This window comes from Mugil cephalus, chromosome 16, assembly GCF_022458985.1.
Source record: "Mugil cephalus isolate CIBA_MC_2020 chromosome 16, CIBA_Mcephalus_1.1, whole genome shotgun sequence".
In the NCBI taxonomy this organism is placed as follows: Eukaryota; Metazoa; Chordata; class Actinopteri; order Mugiliformes; family Mugilidae; genus Mugil; species Mugil cephalus.
The window spans coordinates 12600490-12617562 of NC_061785.1; the positions used below are offsets into that span (position 1 = coordinate 12600490).

The 17073-nt window shown below is 41.0% G+C and overlaps 2 protein-coding genes across 18 annotated transcripts in view; one reads left to right on the forward strand and one right to left on the reverse strand.

Annotated features, from left to right (window-relative positions):
• Window positions 1–169: 169 nt before the first annotated feature.
• On the reverse strand, window positions 170–6246 carry LOC125022506 (S-adenosylmethionine synthase). The gene is made up of 9 exons (XM_047609203.1): window positions 6051–6246; window positions 3754–3831; window positions 3295–3417; window positions 3105–3217; window positions 2846–2989; window positions 2268–2486; window positions 1987–2169; window positions 1462–1595; window positions 170–1373 (listed from the first exon to the last, which is right to left on the reverse strand). Exons 1-9 carry the CDS (start codon window positions 6139–6141, stop codon window positions 1271–1273), a joined length of 1188 nt encoding a protein of 395 aa, XP_047465159.1. The 5' UTR covers window positions 6142–6246; the 3' UTR covers window positions 170–1270.
• Window positions 6247–11794: 5548 nt separating this feature from the next.
• The window catches only part of mapta (microtubule-associated protein tau a), a 33705-nt gene continuing 28426 nt past the window's right edge, over window positions 11795–17073 (forward strand). For 16 of the 17 annotated variants that reach the window (XM_047608912.1, XM_047608920.1, XM_047608921.1 and 13 more), the window contains exon 1: window positions 11795–11951. The gene's annotated coding sequence lies outside the window, so the exon portion shown is untranslated. Of the gene's footprint in view, window positions 11952–16626; window positions 16752–17073 lie in introns of those variants that run through there. The other variant, XM_047608916.1, reaches the window with a different exon arrangement.

Sequence of the window (17073 nt, forward strand, 5' to 3'; positions counted from 1 at the left end):
AATGGAACCAAACTATGATAAGGAAGTAATTATCATGATGTATTTTTATCATATTAAGACTTTTCTAAGAAATGCGATTTCAGCAATGTATATGCAGACAGCAAAAAATAAAAATACATTTAAAAAAAAGCATTTTAGCCGTATTTCATGGTTAACAAAAACATGTGTCTTAAGGCCTCAGAATCTCAATTTTAATCAGCATTGGTGCAGGATATAGAGACTATCTGACAACACATGTAATGCAAATACCCACAGCACCAGACAATACAGAGACGTGCTGCAAGAAGCACAAATGACCAATAGAGATGTTCCCAGGGGAGGCCAAAAAGCGACAAACATGCTGGAAAGTGATTGTTATTCAGGAACCTGATGATTCCTTATACATATTTTGCATTTTATAAGCCAGGTAATACAAATAATCAGAATAATGACACAATTTTCATTCAAACTGGCAGCATAACAATCCTTTTCATGACTTTTTTTGTGTCCCCTTGAAATATTTCCATTGTCATTCACCAGTACTACACACGTACTACACTTTAAAGACATTGGAGGAGCTTATAAAAGTGTTTCGAATAAATGAAAAACTGAACTCAAACTCTTAAAACGTGAAGAATGTACCTGTAATATCTCCACAGGCTTCACATCATCCAGCCCAAACCTGTAGGGATTCTACAGCCACCAGTCTATCATATAAAACCTGTTGTAGAAATGTTATGATATGTGCAGGTTTTCCCCGAGGCTCTAATATTTGCAACTTCTTTGGGACGCCTTTATCTCCCTCAGAGATCACATTTTATGCTTGCTTTGGGTCTTCAGTTTCTACAAAAATGCACATGGATCTTTGAAGAGAAAAAGAAGTAGCTGAAGAGTTGAGGTTTGATTTTTAAAACCACAAAAAAAAAAAATTAAATCTTCCATAAATGAGAACTTTAGGACCTTTAAATCTGTAACAGAAACTTAACGTAATATTTGGTTTATTATTAAGACATTATAGTTCTTTGTGTGAAAAATCATGGTTTCTCTCCTGCAATTCGGTCGTTCAGTTAGTTCTAATCCGAAAAGATGCTGACAGTATGCTATATCAGAGAACTCGCTCATATGTCTGGCTGCTGTTGAGGGACATCAAATTGATAAATTATAGATGAAACCCCTCAAACACAAACCTCCAACCACTGACAACAGATAATCTGCATGCCACTCGCTCCCCCTGCAGCTGACAAGAACTTGAGAACAGCTTTCTATCAATTGCTCACACTCTGCTCACACTCTAGAAGTTGAGGTTCTTCGGGACTTCCCACGGGAACTCCTTTCTCCCAAAGTGTCCGTAGCAGGCTGTTTTCTGGTAAATCGGCCTCTTTAGGTCCAGGTCTCTGCAGTGATGTAACGTTCATGTACATGACTGTGTCAGTTTATCAGTAATACCAACCTGTGACAAAGCAGAAACAGTGTAAACCTCACCTGACGATGACTCCAGGTCTGAGGTCGAAGTTTTTATTGACGATCTGTAGAAGCTCCTTCTCGCTCTTCTGAGAGGTGCCATAGGTGAACAGGGAGATGGACAGCGGGTGAGCCACTCCGATCGCATACGCCACCTGAAAACAGAAACGGGAAATTACTGATGACTGACCAGCGAGAAAAATCATTCAATACTGACCCCTGTCCACCCATGTGGAAGAAGGTGGTCTGAAGAATCTACTATGTCCTGTCATTTATGCCGATGTTAACTTTTGACTTAGCCCATAAATTCCCTAGATCTCAGTCCAGTCCAGTATCTGTGGAATGTTCTGGACAAACTAGTCTGATTCATGGAGAATCTACCTCTCAATTTAAAGCAGGGCTTAAAGGATCTGCTGCTAACGTCTTGGTGCCAAATACCATAGTAGCCAGATACCATATATAGATATACTGTAATATTAAGACTTCCTTAAAAGAATCTGTATCTTCCACTTCGTATATTTGGTCATTCCAGGTGTGGGATCTTACCTGAACCAGCACCCTCCTGCACAGTTTGGACTTCACCAGAGACTTGGCCACCCAGCGGGCAGCGTAGGCCGCCGATCGGTCCACCTTGGTGTAGTCCTTCCCAGAGAAAGCTCCTCCACCGTGGGCCCCCCAACCGCCGTATGTGTCTACTATGATCTTCCTGCCTGTCACTCCGGCGTCACCCTGCAGTGAATCATTCATTCACCAATCACCAATAAACCTGCCATGTCAGGCTATGAAGCTACGACACACGTCGTCAAGGCCCTTTTTAAGATTTTCACCTGTGGTCCACCGATCACAAAGCGTCCGCTGGGCTGCAGGTGATAGACGGTGTCTTCGTCCAGGTACCTTGAAGGCACCACGGCCTTGACGACCTTCTCCTTCAGGACCTTCCTCTGCTCCTCCAGGCTCACGTAGTCATCGTGCTGCACTGAGATCACCACGGTGTGGACTCTCTTGGGGATCACCGCACCATTTTCCTGGGTGTAATGAACTGTCACCTGGATTTTGAATATTAATATCAGTCAACTGTAAAGCACACATGTTCATTGTAGCTCAAAGTGTACTCTTACTATTTTCAAACTAAATTATTTTTATTTTTACGAGCTACTCTGGAGCAAACTGTGTTGTAGTTGGCTGATGAGCAGTGTTTCCAACTGCCTCCCCTGGTCCAATTTTAAATATATCTTCCTTTACTTGTCCACCGTCCTTCTGGTGTAACTTTTCTGTGGATAACTTTTTAGCCCAGTGGTTTGAACGAGAAGTAAAAGAAGCCAACAGAGGAACTGCTGAATGTTACTCCAAGATAAGAACTGAGGGGAAAGTAATGACAACTTGGGGTCTTGTGTTTTATTCCTACCTGTGTTTTGGAGTCGGGGCGGAGCCAGGGCACTGTCCCATTTCGTCTCAGTTCGGCCATCTTGGCGTTGAGTTTGTGTGCCAGGACTATAGTCAGAGGCATGCACTCTTCAGTCTCATCTGTGGCATATCCAAACATCAAGCCCTGCCCATGCACCATGAGGACAATGAATCAGTTATCTGTCTATACCCTCATAAAAAGAACCCTCTGCAATCTGCAGCGGCATTAGATTTTTTGGTTTCTAAAAGCTTTTAACAACCTGATCTCCAGCTCCAACTTCACTCTCAGGACGATCGACATGAACTCCCTGGGCGATGTCGGGAGACTGCTGCTCCAGGGCCACCAGCACGTTACAGGTCTTATAGTCGAATCCTGGATGAACACAAAAGAGAGACTTAAGATCGAGCAGCAACCAGAAGCTGAAGCCGAACCATTTACATTCCTCTCACCTTTGTCCGATTCGTCATAGCCGATATGCTGAATGATTTCTCTCACCACCTTCTGGTAGTCCACATATGCTCGAGACGTTATCTCCCCACAGAGCAGCACCATGCCGGTCTTACACACCGTCTCTGTTTTATCACACACAGGACGTCACACCATCTTAAAATGCGCATGTTTCACTCTCCCAGAATAAAAATCTGATTGAATTTATTATCAATAGTTTAGGGGATTTAAGTATGGTACATTGAATTCTGTGCAACCAAGGGAAAAACTGCAGCAGAACCAGAGCACTATCCACAATGCACCTCTATCAGCAATATTGTGGTTGGAGCTAGTTGGCTAAGCTTCAGGTGTGTCATGTTAATAGAAGCTAACGGACCGTAGAGCTCCCATTCTGCACAGGTGGACTCTTTAAACACAAATTCGTGTGCGTTGCCTCCCTCTGCTGGCTCACTTTTACTCACCACAAGCCACTTTAGCATCGGGGTCTTGTCTCAGGTGAGCGTCCAGCACAGCATCACTGATCTGGTCACATATCTTATCTGGAAGAAGATTCATTCATCAGTACATGTCCTGCACCTGTTTCCTCATGTGACCTTTCTACGGCAGCGTATGTCAGATTCCACTTTACGGCTCCATCAGGGAGCCACACCTCTTTCCTGGTAAGAGTTACGGCCTATGAATAGCCTCAGCTGTAACTCCATCAGATGTTTGAAGCACAGCCACGCTGTCCTCGGTTACAGTGAACATCAGCTACTGTACACTTTAGACAAGAATATTCTACGTTTCGCCACTTTATGATCTGCTTCTAAGACATGAACAGATTCTAATTTTTTACACAGTCAACGCTTTTTGGTTTCAAGCTACAAAAATTAAATTATATCCTGATCAGTATTGGGGCCGATCCAGGCATTTCTCAAATAATTGTATTCTGCTTCAGCCAAGAACAATCTTTTGTAGTTAATTCTTTCAGGTCTTCCATAAACCAAAACTGTGCCAAAGCCTCTTTTTCTTCTGTTTTAGTGGCAGTGGGCCAGCGTCAAAGTTGCCAAAAATCAACAAGGAACCATGAAAACATGTGTGGAAGAACTTTACTCTGGAAAATGAACTCGGTCAGACAGTAATTTATAAATTAATCAGTGTGGATGTTTGTTGAGGTGGTAGTAGAAGGTCATCAATCAATTCTACCAACTTGATTCATCACCTTCAAACGGAAATATCACTACATTTAGAACAAGAGAAAAGTTTGGACCAGTCCACTGAAAAACCGCTCAGTGCTTCTGCTTTGAGACTTTTTATATATTGTGCATACGCTGATTGGCCATAATATCGTAATACTGTGTAGGACTCCCATTGAGACATGGGGGTCTCTGGACTTCTGTAGTTCTACTGTAGAATCTGGCACCAAGACATTAGCAGCAAATCCTTCAGGTCCTGCCTTAAGTTGAGAGGTAGACTAGACGTCTTTGTCCAGAAAATCCCACAGATACTGGATTGGACTGACATCTGGGGACTTTGGACGCCAAGTCAACACTTTGAACCCATTGTTGTTGTTCCTCAAACCATTCCTGGACCTGGGAGCATTATCCCGCTGAGAGAAACATGAATGGCAGGATGTAATAGATGTGAGCAGCCTGTCTTTGGATTGGACCACATGGACCATCCCTCTCACTGATCCTTGGCCTTGGTCCATGACCCTGTCTCTACTTCTTCTACTTCCTTGGACCACTTTTGATCCACCACACAAGAGCTGCCGTTCTGCAGATATTCTGAACCAGTCAAAGTCGATCAGTTCCTCCCATTTGTCCATTTTACCTGCTTCAAACATCGTCTTTGAGGACAAACTCTTCACTTTCTGCTTGGTTTAAATCCCGCCCACTGAGAGGAGCCATGATAAGTAGATAATCAGTTACATTCACTTCCCCTGTTGCTGGTCATAATATTATGGTTGAAGGATGTATGTTATAACTTTAACAGGCATGCATCGACCACAGGAGGGAGCGTCTGAAATACAGACCTGGCTTCATCGTGGTTTGTACTGTTTTAATTTAGATTATCCTTGTGTATAAAAACAACAAAGTAAATACCAGTAGTATTAGTATATGTTGATAAATTACAGTTACCAGGAAAAATATAATTGATGCAATGCATTCTGGGAAGAATGTTAATAAGTTAATTACAGCATATGTTATAAGAGAATATGATTTATTGTGAGGTATTTAAAAACCTATGCATGAAAGCAACTCAGAGGCAAAACTAATTAATGCATTACGCATCAAGTGAAGGACTAATTTAAGTTTATTCAATATATTTTTTGATGGTTGGCATAGCTTCTCCGTAGTTTTAACAGATTAAAAAAACTTGTTAAACTAAGCAAACTTTGTTAGAGGGACAGATACATTTGGATTTATTGACTTTTTCTCAGAGTTAGTTAAATCAGCTGATTTTCAAATGTGAAAACAGATTAAGTCTAATTTGAATTAAATCCTATTTTTTAAAACAGGCTCAACCAGTCTGATTTGCAGTTCCAACTTTATTGCACTACTAAGCTTTTCCTGTGCAGCTTCAGCACACATAAAAAATAAGTCAAACATGCATAAAGTAAAAGTAAAATGGCACTAGAAGATCATTGCCATGTGGCTCTGCAAACTGGTTTTGTGCAGCTCAGGATTCTGCACATTCCTGAGAATCATCAATGATCACTGAAACATGAACGGGTTTACCACATGATAACCGCATGGAGAGGAAGTCCTGTACTCACCAGGATGTCCCTCTCCTACAGACTCTGAGGTAAACATGAAGGAGCTGTCATGAGGAGTGTGGTAGTAGTTCCCATCCATTGTACCATTCATTCTGTCCTTATGTCTCTTGTAAACACAGCGGGGACAGGTTGGGCCTAATCTTTCAGTGCCAAGGCAGAGCAGCCGGATAACCCTCCACTCTATAAGGCAAAGACAACACACACAAAGGGGGAGGGCACCATGTGAACCAGTGGGTTAGACCATTCAGAGGGGAAGGAGGGAGGGTGGCTTCTTATTTTTTTTCTCAGAAACACTTTTTAACCCATCGTGTGCTGAATGTTTCCACTGTCTCAGCCTGAGCTCACCAACTCGCCACAACTCATTTCATCGCGCGTCGCTCTGAAGTCCCTCCACCAACGAGCCATTCATGCTCACTCTTTGTTTCCTTGTACTTGGGGGCCCCTGAGGTCTGATGGGGTGTCTGCGGCTGAGTACATATGGAGTGGAGCTGCCTGCTAATGGTACGTTTCATTCACAAGGCAAAAAGCGCGTACATGTGGATGAAGTAACAAAGTCATATATGAAAGATTCTTGGCTCTAATGCTGAGTTTCTTCCACAACTAAAGGGCCACAGGCATCCAATGGATAATCTGTATCTCAGGAAATATATGTTTTACTATTTATCATATCATTCTGTGTAATAATATTTGTTCTTTGCTCTTCTCTCAGATGCAGTGCATATAACTAAGGAATTTTCTCATTTATCATGTAATTTCTGTGCAATATGTGTTTTTTTATAACCCAACAGCAGTTACAGCAGTAACATCTAAATTTCCCCTTGTAAATCAATAAAGCTTCATCTTGATGTGTGGTGTCACATCTTGTCTCTTCTAGTCTCGTGCTTTCTAAAATTAGGAGACAATTTGCACATCTTATAATTTACCCATTACTATAAATATTATAGTCTCCACAGAGAGAGTCAACTGATGCATAACTTTCCACCACAAAATATTATAATATAACAGCTCAGGTGTTTAAGCATTATTTAGACCTAAAAATTATGCCTAATCAATAAATAGCTAAATAGTCTGGAATAGTTTGAAAATCTAACATAAAATATTGGTTGGTTCTGACTCCCTAAACACTACACAAATGGTGTATTTATAATTATTTATATATTTGTAAATTTGATTGATATTTTTAGCATATTTATCTTTTTTTTTCAAATAATAAATACTTAATCCAAATAAATCGTTTATTTCTTAGATATAAAAACTCTTCGCAACTAACATTGAACTTTTGACCCTATTTCCACTTCCGGTTAGCTCGAGCGCATTTTTTAAATTTTTTTTATTTTGTTGCTAACTTAGCATTAGCGACGTTTGTCTGACTCAGTTTAAACCAGCCCCTGAAATAATAGTAATAAAAATAATAATAATATGCAGGTGATATTAACAGGTCTCTCATGGCGTAACTACAGCTAGTAGTTAGTAGCTACTCTCTAGGATGCTAGCGCTACTGTAGCTGTTGATGTTAGCTAAGTTAGCAATGATCTCCAAGATGGCGGCTGCCTCAGAAATACTCGACAGGACCAATCGTTTCATGAGGAATCAATAAACATGGTTGTTTATAAGTAAAGGTAAGTACATGATAATACATTTAATCAATTCTGATTACATGATGCTCATTAATACAATATCCATTAGTGAATGTATTGATATCGAACAGTATGAGGTGGAAATGTGTGTTTCTTGATGCTTGTTTCTAAAAAAGATTTGAGGTGGAGGAAAACTTCTACCCCTTCTCCTCCTCATTCTCCTCTTTCTCCTTCTCATCCTCTTGTCTCTTCCATCTTCTGTAGGCTACTGTTTCCCATCACATTTGATACTCTCTCATCTCACTTATTGGTTTTTCGAATTATACATTATACAATATAATAATGATTATATTTCTCTTATGTATTATAATAAATATACTGTATGGTAATCAGGCTCTCTACTAAATCATAATATCTAATTTTTGGGTAAATATCTTTATTTTTCTCTTGGAAACATGTTACACATTTCTTGGACACAATTTGGGGAAGTTATTTAGGATCTTGATTGGATTTAGTGATGAGAAAATCTGGTGAGTGTGTAAGTGAGTTTTAATCGTCTTTATTCTCAATGTCTGACTTTTCAGTTCTTTCTTGAAGCCTTAAGTCTAAATATTTATTTTAAAGTCTTTATCTAATATTTAATAATATTTTTAGAGGCTATTTTTTTTCTTCAAATTTTGCCTTGAACAGAGTCTGTAAAGCTCGTACCTGATACTTTCATTTGTTACCAGATGTCTTTTGCAGCAGGTTTAAGGAAACAAAACACACCTTTTGTTGTACTTTGTGACTAAAATACTAAGGATTTAACTGATATAAAATGGCAGTGTGGGACTGAATTTGGATAAGAAGGTTAAAATCAGAGGTGTTGTGCAGTGAAGCTTCATTTTGAGGCATTTGACGCTGCAATAGCTCCCTCTAGTGTTTGATCGTATTTGCTACATGAGTTCATCTATTCTACTTCAATATATATTGTTTCAGTAATTAAATCAACCTCTGCTACCTTAGTTTGAATAGAAAAATCACACATAAATATCTAAAAATTCCACTAATACCGGTTAAATTAATATATATTGCTATATATTATAATATATTATTGTATTAATATATATTTTGAGATGACATTTTAAAATGTAAAATTAGTTTAATCACATTAGGAATATTGGGGGAAAAAGCAAAAATGAACAAATGAAACAAAGAAGCATTTTACTTGTGTATCTGTTTATTTAGGAAAATTAGCCAGTATTTTATATCTGTTCTCTAATTAATTTCAAGGACAAATTACAGTCCCTCTGTTCAGAAGTGTTTCCAATCATTATTACTCAGGTGTTGATCAGTGCCTGTGTAGTTACAAATAAAAATAATCAGGGATTTTTTACAGTCTGGACTTTAGAAGACATGTTTGTGGAAGTTTATGATGGCACGGACGGTGGAAACCGATCAACAAAAATCACTCCAAAACTGAGACCCATAATAGTCTGAGAGGCTAACTTGTAAGCGGCTTAAGGCCTCTCTCATATTGCCTCATGTTAATGTTCATGTACCCACAGCCGATGTCTGTTTATGAGCTGAATCTGAAGAGAAACTGAGTCATGCAGCAAGCACACAAGTCATTCTACGAAAAAATAAATAATTAAAGAAGAACAAAATATATCCAGTAGAAATGTCGTGGAAGCACCTGAAGCAAACATCTCAGATCTGCAGCGGTTCTTTACTGAGGAATGAGTTAAAATTCCTCCAAGTCGCTGTAGACGACTGATCCGAAGTTATCAGAGACGTTTAGTTGCTCTTATTACTGCATCACACCAGATACTAAGAAGAACAAGGATTCGCTCACTTTCGCATCTCACAGTTATATACAAATGATTTATTTTCTTGAATAAAGAAATGTACTGTATGCCACCTGTATGCGCTCATGCCATCAAGGAGTGTGGAGATTATATATATTTCCCAGCAAAACACTGTATTGTCACAAGATAGTTCATGTGTATTCACTTCTCCTGTCAGTGGTTTTAATGTTGTGGCTGATCAGTATGTGAATATAAGAGTCTCTGTCTACCACGCTCATTCCCCTGTCTTTATGCTAAGCTAAGATAAACTAAGATAATCTAAGCTAACTGTCTTAACTGTCCGCTGCATAGTGACAGTACAGATATCACCCTTTAACATAAAAACCCTACCAATGCCAGACTTCTTCTACACCTTATGCCACTCCCTGAAATATGCATGAAAACTTGAAATGTCCTCCACCACTCAAGTGGCTCCCACAGCAGCACCTGGCCCACAGTGAACTTCCACCACAGGAGGAATCGTGTGGCAGCTGTTACACTGGGCACGTTTCCAACAAACCAAAAGACAAGAGTGAGAAACCGAAGAAAGGCGAGACACAAGAAGTCTCGCCTCTCTCGTCGTGGCTTCCCAAACACACATCCAGCCGCCAATAATCCCGCTGCTGTTTTCCGGAGCTCAGCGGTTTCTCGACTTAGTGTAAGAGTTGGCACCTGCTGTGTGACAGTGAGAGGCCACAGGGAGGCCAGTGAAAGAGGAGTTACACAAGGCTGCACTGTTTCGTGTGCCAACACTCGACCTTTGTGCGCCGACCAACACTGATCTGTTACTGTAGTTTCGTTTCAGTCTGGCTGACTCTCTCATACACAAGCGCTGCACATTTCTATACAAAATAAATAAAGGTGTTTATTACCCAAACACAGACCTTGTACCTTCTCTTTGAGGCTGCTGTAAAGCAAAATAGAAGTTTTTATGCCTGTCAAATGGAAATGAATCTTTTTAGAGCATGAAGCCTTTAATCCACTCTGACATATGGCAATTTTAAAAACTTCATAGGATCTCCTTTTGAATTTCTTTAAAACTTATGTGCATCTGATCAAAGTTCTGTAATATCTTTAAAATATCTGAAGCATAAGCACAATAAAAAACAAATGTACTGTCATACAGCATTGTTTTTTTTTTAACATAATGTATGTTTAAAGCCAACAAACTTAAAAAAAAAAGAATAAACATCAATATTTTTTCATGTCTACTATGTTACTTAGGTAAAAATACAAATTCATTAAGATAACTACTTTGTTTTAGCTTCAACTCACACGCCTTCAAGATGATGTGATATCGTCTGACTGTAGATTTTTTAATTCCAAACCTTTTCCGGTTCGATGATCATCAACAACTCTTTTTCTGAGCTTCTCTGTTATACACGTCTACAAATGTGTTCTGAAGATCAAACTGTTACAAATCACAGATTTTTTTTTAACACAACATGGGCACTGAACGACACCTGAATCTTGTTGACTGGAGACAATTTTGAACAGATGGACTGAGTTTTCTTTTTAATTTTTGTTGTTATGCGAACTTTGCATTTGTGTTTTATAACAAAGTTTAATAATAAATTTATATTTTTTTTACTGTATTTTTATTGTATTTTTATTATTATAGATGATTCTGAGAGAATCGAATACCTTTAAGAAGATATTTTGTATTGCACTGTAGTCACCTGTCACTGGAACTGATGATTTGCATTACTTTGAAACCTCTGAGTATAATAAGAAGTTTAATTTTGTGAAAATGTCCTTACTGGGGTATACGTTAAGCTATAAATCAGCATACCATATGTAGCACATTAAGGGTGGTAAAAAAATATCGATATGGCAATATGTCGCAATACGTTTTTTCCGATACTATATTAATTGTGAAAGTCTTAATATTGAATTTAAAGGAAAAATAAAAACTCATGTTTTGGGCCGATCGTGACAGATTTCCACACCTCCACCCCCACTTTTTCTGTACAAGCACAATCAATTGGAAACAGATCAATTGGATTAATATTAATTTTGGACTCAATTTGTCCAATGAATTATCACTGTCATCTCATGTTCATGTATACAACGTGTATCTTAAGCTGCATTGAAAATCTCCCAGTGAAATAAATAGAATATTGCAATATATCGCAAAATCATAATATTGCAAATGTATCGTATCATGACTCAAGTATCGTGATACCACCATATCTTGAAGTCCTTGCCAATACCCAGCCCTGTAGCACATGTGATTAATGTTAGCTGAAGTGGGTAATTGCCTTCTTGAAACTTGTGTGGAAGTGCCCATAAAGTGTTTTGTTTTGTCTAAGAGCCTCTTCTGTCATTAAACCAGTTGGACTGGGGCTGCTGTGAGGAGAGACTGGTTGCGTGGCTGCAGCTGCGCCGCGCTCCGCAGCGCCCCGTACCGGCCGGGCCGCCTCACTGCGAGGAGACGGAGCTGTGTGCGCCCGGTGAGCGACTGCCGCTGAAGAGACGACACCGCTGTCTGCACTCAGGTAAGAAAACAGCTCCGTATTCCTCTTATTTGAGCAATCCGGTCTATGAGCAATCAAGCCGAGACACCAGAGCGAGTGGGCGAGCCGCGGGACAAATAAATCCTCCATCGGCATTCGTCTTGTCACTTAATTATTATTATTATTATTATTTTTGCATGAGCTGGGAGAGGTTGGGCCTCTGCGCGCTTATAGAAATACCATGCACGGGGTTGTCTCTCATCGGGTGTCTTGCACAGATACTCATGCCGCTGCCTTTTCTTGTAAAATTTCATTGTGCGCGATCTCCATCGACGCTCGCCCACGAAAAACAAGAGAAGCATGTTTTTGTTGCAGCCGTCGTCGCTCCAGCCACGGAGCAGACCGTCATCTCCCCCCACAAAAACACATTTCACGTCTTCTCTTGATTCTCGGCAGCGGGAGAAAAATGTCTCCATCATCTTCCTCCGGAGCAGGTCCCGCTTTCCTTCCAGCCACTCGGATCTTGTCCTTGCGCGCCCGTTAATCCCATAGAATATGTATAATCTCATTATTACAGGATCACAGGAGGACAGTAGTGTTATTTCTCAGCGGTTTGCTACAACGGACCTGTTCTGGACACTTGTTTTCTTTGTGTAGTGCCATTTGAGCGCAGTGTGTGAATTTGCTCGTTCCTCCCGTTATTCTGGATCTTTCGCTTCTTTCTTGCATCCCGGGGCCCCGGATGGTTGACTCCATTTATTCTACACTGATGTGTGCATGCAAAACGACAACAATCCCACGGTGCATTGCAGTGATTTGCGTGCATGTTCACATTTTTTACATTATTTAAGGAGCAGAAGCTCGCACGGGAAGCAGAACGGCCCGGGCGCCCTGTGCGCAAATGCCAAGCCCATTTTTCATTTGATCATGAGAGGAGAGTGCGCGCTGTCACACACGGCCCACGAGCACTGAAGCAGGCTGCTTATCGGACACATATGGGCTCTTCAGTAATCCTCTCGGGGTCAGCGGACACGGTCTGACCCACAGTAGGTGCATGAAAGGCTTTCACCGTGAGCTCTTAATGCAAACCAATACCAACAATATGCTGGATGTTCGTGTTAATTGATTGTTTTTGAGGGGCTGAGTGGATTTATTGGACACGCCTATTTATCATCATCATGCGTTCTTGCGATTTCAGCAGCAATTATGGTGGCGTGGGGAAGGGAGCGGGCATGTTGGTAGTCTTTAACCGCAGCCAGGAGCCATTCCAAGCGGCCAGATGATCCGCTAAAAAGGAATGATAGACATCTTAGCGCGATCCTGTTAATGTTCCGATTGACTCAGGCATCCTCCTGCAACTTTCTGCAGCGCTTTGGCTCGAGTTGTTCCAGGAGAAACGAAACGCACTGGTATGCGCTCACAGCGAGGACTGGCAGGGGCTCCTCCCTCCTCACAAGTGCTGTACAGATGTACTGATTACAAATTCAGACAGCAAACTACAAAATAACTGTGTCCCAAAATTTCACATCACACTATTATCAAATGGCCGTCTGAGCTAAACTCGCTGCTGTCATAACTAGGACACCTGAGGCCCCCCTCCATATACTGTCAGTGAGTCTATATTGTAGTTCAGTCATTTGAATTTTTACTAGTTGTGTTACTGAATCAGAGATATATTCAAGGAAACGTGAATATATCTGGGTGTTATTTCCTTTAGTATAAATCATGTCTTGATTTCATCTTCCAATTACAGAAAACTGTGGGAAATTACAAAAAGCTCAGACTGTAGAAGCTGCTGTTAAACAACGATTGATCTATTATCTGAACAAGCAATAACTCTCCCTAATATCGATTGAGTTGTTTTCATTTCAGGGTTAATGTTGGAGCAGTTGTCACTTTATGGGTGTCTGGGGAAATAATAAAACTGTCACCACTGCAAATTGGTGGCAAATTAGGGGCCCAACAAATGGCTATGTCTCCCAGTGCCCCGAGCAGGTGATGATCATGATGGTTAAATAACAGTCACAGGTGACCGTGAGCATTAATCAGTCAGTTTCAGGTCTAGATATTAGTTCAGGTTCAGCCTTAAGACTGGTCAGTGTTGCTACATTGAGCGATTTCACGCCCAACCGGTTTTAAATTTTTTATTTTACAGGTAAAAACAGAGTTGGGCTGGTTTAGGACAATTTTGGTCTTTTTTTTTCTAATAGGAAAATTTATTATCGATTCATAAAACTCTCGGGTCACTTCTGTAATCGCATCCTTCGCATGTTTCTCCTCACAGTTCTCACAGTGGTCCAACGCTGAGAGCAACGTCAGGACTGAAAACTGGTTGGATTTTTAAAAAAGTATGATGACAAAGAAAAGGAGGACAAAAGCAAAGACGCATGAAAGATGAGAAATTAGAAGGAAAATACTGTAACAATACAACAAATCTCCGGAACCACTGACATTAGTTTTAGTTTCTAAATTAATTGATATTAATTCGAAAGAAATTGATTCAGGAAGTCAGCAGCGATTTCCTCGGCCCCATTTCCTCATTGGTTTTGTTCCAAATCAGCGTTAAAATGTAAAGTGCATTTACTTAAGTGTGTGCGTGCAATTCTGCCAGGGATGTAAGTAGGCCGGAAATTCAGCGCTCGCATGGGCGACATTACGCCATCGCGGGGCTTCCTCGAAGTAGTTGTTCTTAAGTACTTTCCTACTTTGACCGCGCTGCTTTTTATGAACCTGAACTGCTCCTCCCCAGAAAATCTCAGACGTCTTCTCTGTTTTCTCGTCGCACTGATTTCAGTAGAGAAACAGTTGCTCGGTTCAAGTTAAAACTCAACACCGGCCATCACCAGCCTAGGCTCTACATCAACAGATGTACTGTAGCATGAGCATAAACCAAGCTTTATCTAGCCGGGCTGCAATTAATCAATAAATAAGTCGATAAATCTTGTTTTATCTGGTTTAGTGTATCAGCACACACCCAGACATATGACTACTGTGGTGATAGACTTATTTACCAAAGAAAGGTCAAAATTGATGCAGTCCCAGTGGGATTCAAAGTCCCTCCTTCAAGCATGGATACTACATGGATACCACCATGCAGCTTGTTAGCATCCGTCGTCTATCTCCAGACCTTCAACCTTCTAGATGTATTCTTCAATCGTGACCTTCAGGTCATGCCGTCAGTTTGCCATGAACATCTCCAGACTTGCAGACTGAAACAATCCTGACACTGTCATTTGCCTTTACCTGAGTGGAAAGAAACACTTTACAGATACGACATGTACTTACAGTCAGCTTACAGAACCCCAGACTGATTGAACATCAGCCCATTTAACATTTAACCTCCAAACCTCTCAGATGGCTTTGTTTGAAATCACAGCTTGAGGCACAAAAGTTCTTCCAACGTTTCACTACAGGACGAATAAACAAAACACAGATTTGTGCGCCAGAACTTTATTTCCTTCATTAATCTTCTCTCTATCCCTGAGATTCCTCAAGATAAACCCCTCGCTTGTCGCATCGGTTCAAAAAAATCAAATTCTGCCATTTATAAAAAATCAATCATCCAAAAGTTTCACCCGCTAACGTCTGATTCATGATCAATCTTTCTTGCATTTCTTCACGTACACAGACCAAATCTCCAACAATCAGTCAGTATTAACAATAAATCTAAAACCTAAACCAATTCACACGCGGCAGGTTCTTTAACAGGTCTTTAAACGGAGCCGTCGCTCTCATCAGTTCAGCTGCCGCCTTTATTAAGTCATCGAGTTCAATAACCCCGAGCGTCAGGCTTTATAAAATGCATCCACACTGAAGTGCTCCATTTAGTCAGGACTGACAGGCTATTGCCTCATGCAGGCTGTCGTCCAAAGGTGACCGCATCCAGCCAGCCTCAGCTTAGGCTGGCTAAGGCAGCAGCCTCCCTGAGATTACTCCTCTGAGGGCAGCTTTTATATGACAGAAGACTCACGCCGAAACTGTCCGCGAAGTCAAAAAAGAGTACAATAATTGCATAATGATAAATTAAATTATGAATTAATTATTTATGCGTCTGTTTCCTGGAATTATATTGACAAGATAATTCAGTAGGTCAATATTTAAAGTGGTAGATGACTGATTACCAGACTTCTCCTTCAAGTAGTATGGCAATCCTGTAATAAATTAAAGACAAGCATAAGCTAACAGAGCTGTAATGAAGCTATGTTACTTGACAATATACTTATGTGTTATATTTCCCCAAATCGTTCCCAGACGATATCCTTCACCCCCAAAAAACAAAAACATCTTCTTCTTATATGTGCGCATTCACTCAAGTGTACTTTAATAAGAGGATAAGATACAGCTGACGGGCGTCTTTCCTCCTCGTTAGAGAGAAGAAGAAATGCCACAGCAGGATTTGATCTGCATTCTCGTACACAGTTAATTGGCACCACGCTGGTGGAGGACTTTGCCTCATTGCACCAGCAGGCCACTGTGTTTGTCTTGTGTACATTGTGAACTCGCGGCAGCTGGAACATTTGATTGCTCAACACTCCAGCACCACGAAAACGAAGGGAGAACTCCTCGTATTTTAAATTCCAATCCATGCGAGATGCGACCTCCAAAAATGTCGCGGCGCGTCGTCTGCACGCTGGAGCTGAGAGTCTAGTCGGGGGATTACGCAAGAATGATTTTGTTTTAAGAAGCCGCGTGGACTCTGAGCTGAAAGGAGGACGTGTGGATTGATAGCAGAGCGGGGTTGAAACAGGAGGACACGTGCCGGCTCAGACGGAGGGCTAAAATGGAAACGGGCTCCACCTTCGGCCCCCCCCTCCGCTGCAGGGCCGGGCCCACATTAGAAAGGTAGAGTCAGTGCTGCCGGAGGCTGGGAGGCTGGGAGGCTGGGCGAGAACACAGAGAGAGCAGAGAACGATGGGGAAAGTAGGTCAGAGATAGAGAGGCAATCAAGCGTGAGAGCAGCATCCTCGTCTCTCAGCTGAGCTGCAAGCAGCGCTGGTGAGCGGGCAGCCTCGCACACGGCATCGCACAGACGCCTTTGTTTTTAGGTTGAGGCGCTTCAGCTCGCCAGCAACTTACAGATTTAAATGGCTGGTCGAAGAAAATGAACAAAATCCTAATCAAAATGCCAAATATTCTCTGGTTCCAGCCGTGAGGATGTTCTGCT

What these genes read in the sequence shown, in the direction of transcription:
- LOC125022506 (XM_047609203.1), bottom strand. Translation starts at nt 6,141, where the DNA reads ATGAATGGTACAATGGATGGGAACTACTACCACACTCCTCATGACAGC. An exon ending in TGTAGGAGAGGGACATCCTG is followed by an intron (nt 3,832 to 6,050) that starts GTGAGTACAGGA and finishes ATCTTCTTCCAG; the next exon opens with ATAAGATATGTGACCAGATC. An exon ending in CTATGACGAATCGGACAAAG is followed by an intron (nt 3,218 to 3,294) that starts GTGAGAGGAATG and finishes GTGTTCATCCAG; the next exon opens with GATTCGACTATAAGACCTGT.